The sequence below is a fragment of the Neoarius graeffei genome, chromosome 12 (genome assembly GCF_027579695.1).
Source record: "Neoarius graeffei isolate fNeoGra1 chromosome 12, fNeoGra1.pri, whole genome shotgun sequence".
Lineage (NCBI taxonomy): Eukaryota > Metazoa > Chordata > Actinopteri > Siluriformes > Ariidae > Neoarius > Neoarius graeffei.
In genome coordinates this window covers 54,884,904-54,898,236 of record NC_083580.1, presented here as the reverse complement: position 1 = coordinate 54,898,236, position 13,333 = coordinate 54,884,904, and the positions used below count along the sequence as shown (strand labels likewise).

The 13,333-nt window shown below is 37.5% G+C and overlaps 2 protein-coding genes across 2 annotated transcripts; both read left to right on the top strand.

Annotated features, from left to right (window-relative positions):
* Positions 1 to 3,385: 3,385 nt before the first annotated feature.
* LOC132894773 (olfactory receptor 4E2-like) lies at positions 3,386 to 4,836 on the top strand (the record flags this gene model as incomplete). The annotated part of the gene is made up of 3 exons (XM_060934891.1): positions 3,386 to 3,618; positions 4,006 to 4,085; positions 4,826 to 4,836. Coding segments are annotated over exons 1-3 (324 nt in total), but the record flags the coding sequence as incomplete, so codon positions are not given.
* Positions 4,837 to 8,003: 3,167 nt separating this feature from the next.
* LOC132894772 (olfactory receptor 4B13-like) lies at positions 8,004 to 8,924 on the top strand. Its single transcript, XM_060934890.1, has one exon. The coding sequence runs from the start codon at positions 8,004 to 8,006 to the stop codon at positions 8,922 to 8,924; it is 921 nt and encodes a 306-aa protein (XP_060790873.1).
* The last annotated feature ends 4,409 nt before the right edge of the window (positions 8,925 to 13,333 follow it).

The window sequence follows — 13,333 nt, the reverse complement described above, 5'->3', positions numbered from 1 at the left end:
CACATCCTGACGTCATCCACTTCCGCATCCACGTTCCTGTGGTATAGAGGCTCGCTTGGGTGTTGCTGCTGGCTGCATGCTGCTCACTGCTCCTGTACACTCATTGTTTTGCTGCTGGTGATGCTCACATAGCGTCGATTTTCTCCGCTTTATGCTGCATTGTTTGGAATGGCCTGATCGAATAAGGATTGCCTAGCAGCGGCACTGTGCCGGCTAGCCCAAGAACCCACTGATTTGCTTTGCTTTGCCCTGTGCTGCTTTGCTTCGCATGTGCTTCACCTTTGTTTCATGTCTGTTTCGCCCTGCGCTATTTGCGCAGCTTCACTTGTTCAGCGTTGCTGTTGGTGCTTGTTGTAGCTTAGCAATGCCATTTCCCTTTCCCGTTTTGTGATTAGGGCAGCCCCATTTAAATGGTGTTTGTGTGTGTGGGGCAGCGTGGTTAATTTTTTGTCTCTATTTGTGTGTATTTGTTTTGTTGATTGTGTATTCCTTATTTCCTGTTATAATTGGCATTACTTAATTTGTGTTCAAGTTATTGATTTTGTATTTCATTTGATTTTGTACATTTGGATTAATTATTTGATTTGTTAGTATTTTATTGTTAGTTCCTTTTTTTATTTCTTTTGTGTTATTAGTTTTATTTTTCCTGATTTTTAACCTCTGCCTCTCATCTCCCCCCCATTCAGGTGCTGAGTCTTTGGTGGATTGGTGTCCTGGTGGTGGTGTCCCTTTTTTGTGTTTTGCACTTGAATTGATTTAGCTTCATTTTTAGTCTTATGTGTGGTGTTCCTGGGCTCCCCTTTCCTTTGGATAACCCCTCGCCGTAAGTCTCAGCCCTGATTGGTCCTCTTCCTTGAGAGAGAGATTTTACTTTTTTTAAGTATTATGTAATTAATAAAAAGTATCTTTTGTATTGGAACTCTGTCTCTGCCTCTTTGCTGACGGACCTGAGTGCCTCCCCCTTTTGCTATGGTTTTGGGTTTTTTATAATTTAAACTATTTCCCTGGGCAAAATTCCCAGGGTGTCGTAGTCTGGCAATCTTAATTTTATACTGCCTTATCTAACCCTTTTTATATCATGCTTTGTGCCGCCACAATCAGGCTTAGCTTAAAGGAGCTTGATGTTAAAATACCTCCCAAATATATCAATCATAAACTAGGCACTGCATCACTAATTCATGCTAAATAATACAACAATTTGACCATGCACTCAGAAAAATAATTGTCGTAAGCTAAAACTGTGTGTGTGAGATAACTGTGGCTAGAGACAGAGATCTTCACATGTTTTGGTGCTCACAGAGACAGAAACTTGACAGGAGTCCCAACACCTTCTGAGCTCTAAATCAAACTTTGATACAAAATTCTCTCACATATGACGCCACTTCCGGTGTAGTGGTTAGCGTTGTCGCCTCACAGCAAGAAGGTCCGGGTTCGAGCCCCATGGCCGACGAGAGCCTTTCTGTGTGGAGTTTGCATGTTCTCCCCGTGTCCGCGTGGGTTTCCTCTGGGTGCTCCGGTTTCCCCCACAGTCCAAAGACATGCAGGTTAGGTTAACTGATGACTCTAAATTGACCGTAGGTGTGAATGTGAGTGTGAATGGTTGTCTGTGTCTATGTGTCAGCCCTGTGATGACCTGGCGACTTGTCCAGGGTGTACCCCGCCTTTCGCCCGTAGTCAGCTGGGATAGGCTCCAGCTTGTCTGCGACCCTGTAGAACAGGATAAAGTGGCTAGAGATAATGAGATGAGATGAGATGAGGCCACTTCCCCTACTTCAGGCTTCTAGTGAGGAGACCTACACCTGCCCCCTTCCACATGTGGGAGACCAAGAAGTTGTTTAGCTGCCTCGCTCCCAAACTAGAATCAGGACGCCTGCTCCGAAAAGTTAATTGACATACACGGTAACATCACATCATTGATGTGACATGCAAATGAGCAATTCTCATTTAATATTATATTTAAAATGCAATTCTTTTTTTTTTGCAGGCGGCCCATGCCACCCCCAACAAGATGCTCCCTATGATGCACATTCTTAAATCCATCACCAATGTGGATGTAGCCTTTAAGAACTCATTGGGTTGTGCTTTTACAATGAACAGAGTGTGGGGGGTTCCACACTATTTTGTGTAAACTCAAGAAACAGTTTCTGAAATACTCAAACCAACTCATCTAGCAACAACAATCATGCCATAGTCATAGTCACAGATCATTTTTTTCCCCCTTCTGGTTTTTGACATGAATATTAACTGAAGCTCTTGAACTGTGTCTGCATTATATTCTTTATTGTACTGCTGACTAATCATTAGATATTTACATGAATGAGCAGATGTATTGGGGTTCCTAATAAATTGGTCGGTGGGTGTATGTTATAGTAGGTAGTCAGTGCTCTCAAAATTACTTATGGGTGCATGGGGCGGCCCTTGTGGGTGTAAGACTCCTGTCCTGAATATTTTCTCTCAGTCTGGTCCTACTGCTGACCCCTACAGATGATGCTTTCAGAGTTACATTTTCTAGGACATGACATAAAAGCCAAGAGACTTAGGCCACAAGAGATGGTGATATTGTAGACCATCCCATTTTCCTGAGCCATTAAATACAGCTTGACAGATAAGCAAGTCATATCATAAGAGTAACCTTTATCTCCGGACTTCTCCAAAAAGATCAGACAACTGCATGGAGTAAAGGCTATAATCTTTTCATTATCATGAACTGGAAATTGAAATAATAACAGATATATAATGCAGTTGAACTGAATGTAAATGGATATTTAATAATGGCATAATAATTGTGTCACATACACAACTTTCAGTTGTGAGTTTCTAAAACAAATATTAGACATGTTAGTAAGTAGAAAAGAATCTATTTAAATGGCAGTACCTTTAATTCAGTAACTTGTAAAAGGTCTGGGGACTTATTGTTTTTCCACTTCTCTATAAAATTTACCAAGATACTGTTAGCCGTAATTATGACCACAAAGTTCAGAGTAACAGTTCATCAACTAAAAATTTCTTTTGTGGTGTCTTGTAAGAACTAAAATGTTATACAGATTTGTTCTTTCCTGAGGTACTCAGGCATGCAGATCGATATTATACATCCTAAGAATATCATCATGCTTTATTTGTTTAAATATTCACACAGATGATGTACATTATTGTTTAAAGAGCTGTATTATAACTAATATTTATTTCTCTTCCTTCTGTAGCGAAGCTGTAAAGTGCAATGGAAAATAGATCAAGTGTTACCACATTCATTCTGGATGGCTACGCTGTCATGGACCAGCAGAAGCATTTGTTCTTTTTTATTTTTCTCCTACTCTATGCTGCAATTGTGATACTGAACTCACTTCTGATTGCCATTATCTGTTTTGAAAGAACACTATATAATCCAATGTATATCTTTGTGTGCAATCTGTCATGTAATGGCATCTATGGTAGCACAAGTTTGATTCCTCATCTGTTATTTCATCTCTCTACTGAGGGGCATAAAATATCTTTAACAAATTGTCTTGTACAGATCTTCTGTTTACATACTTATAATATGACTGAGCTAACTATATTGGCCTTTATGAGCTATGACCGTTATGTTGCAATTTGTTACCCACTACACTATCATGATATGATGTCAACAAAAAAGCTTCAGGTTTTTATCGTTTTTGTTTGGACTTATCCATTCACTGCTTTTCTGGTATATGAATCATTCACAATGCGCTTAACCTTTTGTAGACAAATTATAGATAAGACATATTGTGTAAATTTTGAACTCATGAGACTATCTTGCACAGACATCACTATCCATAGCATAATTGGACTTGGTCTAACAGTTGTTTACACGATTCCTCAGATTATAACAATATTTTTCACTTATGTACATATTCTTCGTGTTTGCATTAATTCATCCAAGGAATGTCAAACTAAAGCCATCCAAACATGTACACCTCATCTTCTTGCTGTTTTGAATTATTTTGTTGGAATGGTTTTTGAAGTGATACAAAGTCGGCTAAATTCAAGGTATTTGCCATATGAATTCCGGACTTTCATGTCTTTATATTTTATGATATTTCCTCCTCTGCTCAATCCAGTTATCTATGGTATGAGTGGTCAGGTTATAAAGAAACATATTCAGAATTTTTTTTTTATTAAAAACATGACTTCCTAAAAAATTAAGACTGGGTGTGAAATTTCACACACTCTGTTTTGTCTTTTACCGTATATTTCAGTGTGGTCACTGAGGCCCAATTTTGTTTCTTCCACAGTTTATGAACAGGAATTCTAGTAAAAAAAAAAAAAAAAAGTTTTGAATTGAATTAATTTGGCAATACCATGTTTCTAATGCTTCAAAGAGACGCTTATAATTTTAATCTTCCAGGCCATTTAACATGCTGCTATTGATCTGTGAAATACTTCAGATGTATTTACTCTGCTAAATATTTTGGTTTTATTGAATTTTTTCAGATTTAAATGAAATATTGTTAAACTTTAACACAATTTAATCTTCAGTACATCTGTTTTGTTCGTCATACAAATTTATGCAAAATTAACTGACGTTTTTTCTTCTTTTGATAGATTTAACTGTTTTTTGTGTCTTGATATATGGAATAAGAAGACTTTTCATTTTATCAGCATCTACCACTTTTTTATTTTATGGGCTTACATATAACACTGAGTAACTATTAACTCAGTGTTACAATCCTGTGACCTGTAGAGCAAAATAGTTTGTAATTTAAATTTTTACCAGTTACTTCAAAAAGCTTTTTATTGCTCTCCTTCTGGGATCATCAAACAGTGGCCCATACATAATTTTTCCAGTTATATTAAAATTATGTATAAGCTCTTAAAAACAAACAAACAAACAAACAAACAAACAAACAAACAAAGGTAGTTTGAATATATTATAGCATCATGATATACTCAAATGTATATCTACAAATATGGAATATCTTTTTGAAAATGCCTTCATCCACAGGGCATGAGGGCTCACTGAATGGGCTGATGATGAAAATGATGTACATCATATTTTTTTGCTTTCGCAATGTGCACTTAAGCTTTTCAGATGAGTTTTAGTACCTAAAAACCTTTTTAAGACACTATGGTGTCTTTTGTCTCAACTTTTAATCAGTCATCTGTCTATACCTATGTGCATGCAGGGAGTTGTCTTTAGTGTCAACATTACAAAAAGAAATAGAAAGTTGTGAGACGCAAATGTTAGTACAGTTGCACTGCTTGCGTTTTTGACAACCCACACAGAACTACACTACATGGTCAAAGGTTTGTGGACACCTGCCCATCATCATCATGCTCTTTTCTGTCCTTGAGCATCCCATTCCAAAACAATGGGCATTAATATGAACTTTTATGCTGTAACAACTTCCACTCTTTTCGGAAGACTTTCCATTAGATTTTGTTGTGGAGTTTTAGGGATTTTTGCCCATTCAGCCACAAAAGCATTACTGAGGGAACGTTCTGATGTTGGATGAGAAGGCATGGCATGCAGCTGGAATTCCAGGTCATCCCAAATGTGGTCAGTGTGGTTGATGTCAGGGATCTGTAAAGGCCACTCATGTTATTATACACCAACCTTGGCAAACCATGTCTCTATGGATCTTGTTTTGTGCATAGGGGTGTTGTCATCCTGAAATACGTTGGAGCAAGGCCTTTTATTTCCAGGGAAGATAAATCTTACTGCTACAGCATACAGAGACATTCGAGAAAATTGTGTGCTTCCATCTTTGTGGCAACACTTTGGGAATGCCCAAATATCAGTATGATGGTAATGTGTTCACATACTTTTGGCTATATAGTGTATTAAGAAAATCAGCATCAGTCTGATTGATAAATAATTGTATTTTTGTACTATTAAAACTGTTAACAAAGCAACCAATGGTTCATTTGTATGAGTGTGTGTGTGTGGGGGTATGAAGTATTATTATTATTATTATTATTATTAATAATAATAATAATAATAATATATTCTTCATCATCAACATCATAACCATCAATGAGACCTCTGGGCATAATGTATTGGTCAAACTGAATAGTTAAATTGTCAAGCTATTGATAGAGAGATTAAATTTTAGCTCTCCTATGTGATATCAGCATATGGCACTGAAAGCTTATCTTATGCTTTTTCTCTGAGATACACCAGCATATCTGAGATACACAAGCAAAATTATTAGGAACCCCATTCTGAAAGTGGCTAAAACTGCATTGTGTGATGCTTTTCTGCTCATTGTGGTTGTAAACAGTGGTTTACTGTATTTTTCCTGTCCTCTTGAACTGGTCTGGTTGCCCTCCTCTGATCTCTTTCTTTGGCTACGTCCAGATTAATTTGTTTTAAAATGATTTGCCTTGTGTGCCAGATGAGGTTTTATATCATCCTTAATGATTTCACATAAACCAGAAAAAATTATGGAACAATATGTCTGTGAAACTATATATAGTAACAGAATTATGAAGCATTATGGTTTATTTGGTAGCATTTCATAGTATGACTGATTTTACTCTGCTTTAATACTGTACAAAGATAGAGGTGTGCTTTTCAATAGATTCCCCCACTGCCCCTACCTTGGGCTTCCAGTGGGGAGACCTATGGTCATAGGTCAACCTACCCCCGCCCCATCTCCATGTTTGAGACCAGGATATTGTCTGGTGTTGAGCACACAGACAGGAATCAGGCACCCACTCCGACAAGTTAACTGACCCACAACGTGACATGATATCATTGACATGGCATGCAAGTGAGTAATAGAAAACCCATCTCAAAATTCTGATTTTTTTTTCCCGCTGGCAGCTCATGCCACCCAACAAGATGCTGCTCAAAACACACATACATAAATCTGCCACTGATATGGACATAGCCTGTAAGAACTCATTGGGTTGTGCTTTAACAACTGAGTGGGCTTTTTTCACACCATTTTGTGTAAACTCGAGCCACAGTTTCTGAAATACTCAAAGCAGCTAGTCTAGTCAGTGAGAACATTTTTCCCCCTTATTCTAGTGTTTGGTGTGAATAATAACTGAAGCTCTTGAACTGTGTCTGCATGATTTAATTTGTTGCACTTATTTTTATTCACAGCACATTCATTGCTGACAAATAATTAGATATTTACATGAATGAGCAGATGTCAAGCGGTTCCTAATAAATTGGTTGGTGGGTGTACATTACAGTAGGTGGTCAGTGGTCTCAAAATTACTTGTGGGTGTAAGACTCCCAGCCAGATTATTTTGTTTTGGTCCGGCCCTGCTATTGACCCCTACAGATAATGCTGTAATATAGTTACATTTTATAGGACAAGACATAAAAGTCAAGAGACTTGGGCCACAAGAGATGGTGATATTGTAGACCATCCCATTTTTCTAAGCCATAAAACACAGCTTGACAGATGAGCAATTCATTCAATAAGAATAACCTTCATCTCCGGATGTCTCCAAAAAGATCAGACAACTGCTTGGAGTAAAAGCTATATCTTTTCATTATCGTGGATTAAAAATTAAAATAACAATAGATATAGAATACGGCTGAACTGAATTTTGATGGATATTTAATAATGTCATAATAGAATTGTTTTACATACACCTTTCAGTTACAATTTTCTGAAATAAATACAGTATTAGGCATGTTAGTAATTAGAGAAGAATGTATTTAAATGGCAGTACTTTTGATTCAATGACTTTTAAAATATCTGGTGGCTTATTGTTCTCCAATTATCTATAAAATCTACCAAGATACTATTGTGCATAATTATGACCACAAAGTTCAGAGCAGCAATTCATCAACAAAAAATTTACTTTGTGGTGTCATGATGGAAGAACTAAAATGTTACTCAAACTTGTTCTTTCCTGAGGTACTAAGGCATGTAGATCTATATTATACAATATCATTATATATCCGAAGAGTATCATGATTCAGATGTTAAAATATTCACACAGATGGTGTACATTATTTTTTAAAGTCGTGCATTATAATGAATATTTATTTCTCTTCCTTCTGTAGCAAAGCTGAAAACACAATGGAAAATAGATCAAGTGTTACCACATTCATTCTGGATGGCTACATTGTCATGGACCAGCAGAAGCATTTGTTCTTTTTTATTTTTCTCCTACTCTATGCTGCAATTGTGATACTGAACTCACTTCTGATTGCCATTATCTGTTTTGAAAGAACATTGCATAATCCAGTGTATATCTTTGTTTGCATTCTCTCATGTAATGGCATCTATGGTAGCACAAGTTTGATTCCTCATCTGTTATTTAATCTCTCTACTGAAGGGCACAAAATATCTTTAACAAATTGTCTCATACAAATCTTCTGTTTACATACTTACAATATTATTGAGCTAACTATATTGGCCTTTATGAGCTATGACCGTTATGTTGCAATTTGTTACCCACTACACTATCATGATTTAATGTCAACAAAAAAGCTTCAGGGATTTATATTTTTTACATGGGCTTATCCATTAGCTACTTTTCTGATATATGAGTCATTCACAATACGCTTAACCTTTTGTAGACAAATTATAGATAAGACACACTGTCTTAATTTTGACCTCATGAGACTATCTTGCACAGACATCACTATCCATAGCATAATTGGACTTAGTCTAATAACTGTTTACTTAATGCCACAGGTCATAATGATTTTATTCTCTTATGTACAGATTTTACGTGTTTGCATTTATTCATCCAAGGAATGTCAAACTAAAGCCATCCAAACATGTACACCTCATCTTCTTGCTGTTTTGAATTATTTTGTTGGAATAGTTTTTGAAGTGATACAAAGTCGGCTAAATTCAAGGTATTTGCCATATGAATTCCGGACTTTCATGTCTTTATATTTTATGATATTTCCTCCTCTGCTCAATCCAGTTATCTATGGTATGAGTGGTCAGGTTATAAAGAAACATATTCAGATTTTCTTTTTTAATTAAAAACATGGCTTCCTAAAAAATTAAGACTGGGTGTGAAATTTTACACACTCTGTCTGTTTTGTTTTCTATTTTTCAGTGTGGTAATGGAGGCCCAGTTTTGTTTCTTCCACAGTTTATGAATAGGAATCCAAGTAAAAAAGGCTTGAATTGAATTCATCTGGCAATACCATGCTTCTAAGAAACAATTATAATCTTAACTTTCGAGGCTGTTTAACATGCTGCTATTGGTCTATGAAATACTTCAGATGCATTTGATAATCTGTGAAAGATTCGTTTGTGTTCTTTTAGATTTAAATTAATCTCAATGTTGTTGGACTTTAACACCTAACATAATAATCCTGAGCAGATCCGTCTTTGCATTCATACAAATTTCTACAAAATTAACTGACTTTTCTTCTTTTGCTATATTTAACAGTTATTTGTGCGTCTTGATATGTGCTATAAGAAGACTGTTTTCCCTTTGTCAGCATCTCCAACTTTTTCATTTCATGGGCTAACATGTAGCATTGAGTAACTATTAACTTAGTGTTACAATTGTTTGACCTGTGCAAAACAGTTTGGAATTGAATTTTGACCAGTTACTTCAAAAAACCTTTTTATTGCTGTAGTTCTGGGAGCATCAAAAAGTGACCCATACATAATTTTTCCAGGTGGCACAGTGGTGTAGTGGTTAGTGCTGTCGCCTCACAGCAAGAAAGTCCAGGTTCGAGCCCCGTGGCCGGCGAGGGCCTTTCTGTATGGAGTTTGCATGTTCTCCCTGTGTCCGTGTGGGTTTCCTCTGGATGCTCCGGTTTCCCCCACAGTCCAAAGACATGCAGGTTAGGTTAACTGGTGACTCTAAATTGACCGTTGGTATGAATGTGAGTGTGAATGGTTGTCTGTGTCTATGTGTCGGCCCTGTGATGACCTGGCAACTTGTCCAGGGTGTACCCCGCCTTTCGCCCATAGTCAGCTGGGATAGGCTCCAGCTTGCCTGTGACCCTGTAGAACAGGATAAAGCAGCTACAGATAATGAGATGAGACGTCTGTATCTACTTGCAGTCAAGACTCCACTTCCCAGAATTCACAGTGGCCTTCAAATATGGCTGCCATGGACTACAACAACCATCCTGCACCTCACTGCTCACAATCTCCAGAGTTCTACACACACTTGAGCTCAATCATGGCTCAGTCACACAGCCACAGTATTTAAGGAGTTCAGTACTCACACTTCTTTGTGAAGTATCTGCTTGGCTCCTTGTGTCTGACTTTACCAAGTTGTCTATTACTGGTCTGCTTTGATTTTGTTCTGGAATTTGCCTTTTGATATTGCTGTTTGTGCCTTGCCTGATTGATTCTGGTTTCTGGCTCACATTTTGGATTTGTCTACCAGTTTGCCTGAATAAACTCTCTTTCAGCTTTTATGTTCATCTGTCACCTGCATAACTGATATCCAGTTATATTATAATTAATTAATTAATTAATTAATTAATTAATTAATTAATTAATTAATTAAATGAATGAATGAATGAATGAATGAATGAAGGCTATAGCATCAAGACATATTCAAATGTATGTCTACATATATGGAATATCTTTTTGACAATGCCCTCATCCACAGGGCATGAGGGCTCACTGGGTTGATGAGGATGAAAATAACGTACATCATATTTTCACAATGTGCACCTAAACTTTTCAGGTGACATTTAGTGTCCAAATACCTTTTTAAGACACTATGTCGTCTTTTCTCTCAACTTTTAATCCATCATCTATATGATGCACACAGGGAGTGGTGTTTAGTGTCAGCATTACAATAACAAAGAGAAGCTTGTGGGCAGTAAATGTGAGTACAATTGCACTGTTTTGGACAACGCACACAGAACTACACTACATCAGCAAAGGTTTGTGGACAACTGATCATACTCTTATCCAGGGGCGTCGGGAGACCTGGGCATTCTCGGCTGAAGCCCCGAATCTCTCTGGACCATCATAATTAAAATATGTGTAATAATAATAATAAGAAGAAGACAGCTCCGTGGACGACACTTTGAGCAGTGGTACCAGAGATCAACTCTCACGTGGTCCCGCTGCTACTGTCATCATGCAACTTTGTAACTAGCGCAGACCGCACGATTCTGACGTGCCCATATATGGACATGTTGGTTCATTTTGTCGCGAACTGTATACAATATGTAACAAATAAACATTTTCCCATCATGCAGAAGGGGTTTTATGCCACATTGGTTTGCCATTTTGTGTGAGGGTGACATTGAAAGTAAGATGGACATCAGGAATTTTTTCAGGGGAAATCGGGCAGAGAGACAAGTGGAGATTGAGAGCGTTACATCTCCTGAGAGCGTTTCAATCAACCCAGGTTCGTGAAAAGCACTCAGTGAAAAAATGAATAGCTTTTGTTCATTCAGTAGACTGGCTTGTCAATTAGCTATATCACCTCACTTTTTAGAGGACATAGCTACTTGAATTGCAAGAAAATATATTACTTATGTCTTGGAGCTATATTCCTCACCACCAATCATTTCCCAAAGAATAGACAGCGGATGCTGACAGATGAATGGTTTACGCCCGTGTTTTGGTGCTTAACTTTACTACTAGTCTACCAGAGACTTTTCTGTCGGTGAACGCTAGCCAAGCTACAAAAGGTGCTAGCCTTGATGCAGCATTCAACCTGGACTTCACTAACACGAATAAATGAAGTGAAGGGATGTACTACGTCAACATAACTCAGAGCTAAATAAAGTTTCTAAATTGTTACTTTCAAAACTGTGGCATAGTGACATAGGCTCGTCCAATATCCGCACGTTATGAACATTAGCAGAGCATTTTATCCTACTTTGACTTCGTGCCACCCTCCAGACAGAAGGGCATTGGCAGGAGTAGCGTAGCCCAGTGCTTAGCCAGGCTGTGTGTACTGTCCAAACCCGGCTTTGTAGTAGTCTCCACAGCCGTATCGGTAGTCTGTGTGTTGCCGCCCCCTTGAGGTTCATCGGGGGATAATCTTGAAGTAATCATTCCCACATAAGAATATATAATTTAAGTTTTATGTGGAAGTTTAACACAAAGTAAAACACAAATGTAGTGTAACAAAAACCTACTTTGTTGATTTTATATATGATTTGATATATATAAACCTATAATAGTAAAATAACGACCTAGTGACAAAAGATAGAACCTATGTGTAATCAAATGTACATTATGATACATAATGTATGAATACAGCTGGAGATCATACAACCAAACCATACAACAGCATCATGTCCAAACAGCAATATATATATATACACTACACCTTTCCCATTTCAGCTGACTACCCAAGAGAAAGGTGTTGTGGGTGTGAGATTAACCAAGTACAAAGGCTACTGTATTTATCCTCATACATGTAAATTTTATTAGTGTACAAGAACGAAATAGAAAAACATGTCAGCATAATTAATTACTTGTTATTGACCCGGGCAAGTTGCTTGCGATACATTTAAACCCAATGTGACCATGAGCTGAAATAATTGCCCACTAGGGATAATGGCAAGATGGGACAGACTGGTTTAAGTTTATTGATTGGATTATACATTATAAAACCAAGATCAGTGCCTCTGTGATCAGTGATCACCAACTTCTTACTGGATAGCATAGCCATGACACAGTTGAAATGGCACAAATGGTGTAAAATAGTTAAAGTAACAGCACTATCCAGACTGTAAAGCTTGATCTCATCTTTTCCATCAGTCACCTACAAGGGCAGTAAACCTCTAGCAGCAGTTATCACCATCCAGATCTTCATACTTCCAAAAACAAACCTGAGAGAAATAAAAACACAGAACAACATGCAGGGATGAGCCAGACAGACAACTTGAATATAATACAGATATAAATTCACAAATTTTGAAATGGAGAAGGCCCCCATTGGTCACATAGACTGTTGTTTAGTGCCAACAACTGTGGGAACAAATGTTACTGTGGGTTTTCTTAACAAACGTACAGCCATTTATGATGAGATCTCTAGGGGGTGTCCACACTTAATAATTTACATACTAGTGTACTGCAGTTCAGCCCAATTTACTTCAGACCTCCTAGTCACCTTGCAACATTGTCAACCCAATGTTTTACACAGCTAGGCCTAGATGTGCAAATTGTTTTGAGTGAAATAGTTACCAGTCAATGCTTCTCTGCCTCTGATGTCAGCCAAATGTCATATGATAAAGTTCTTCTGTCAGCCAAATGTCAACTTCTAAAATGGGAAATGAAGGTGGTTAGATTAGACAAAGAAATAATTCAGATGAACATGTTGTGGAACAAAGTAACTTCTCATCCAAACAACCAAATGTCAAAGGTAAACTCACCATGGCATAGCAAGGTTACAAGCGTCCAATTACAGCATGAAGGTCGAGAGCACAGCTGGTTCCTTCTTCGTCTTT

Excerpts from the sequence above, each read along its gene's own strand:
- LOC132894772 (XM_060934890.1), top strand. The coding sequence starts at position 8,004 with ATGGAAAATAGATCAAGTGTTACCACATTCATTCTGGATGGCTACATT.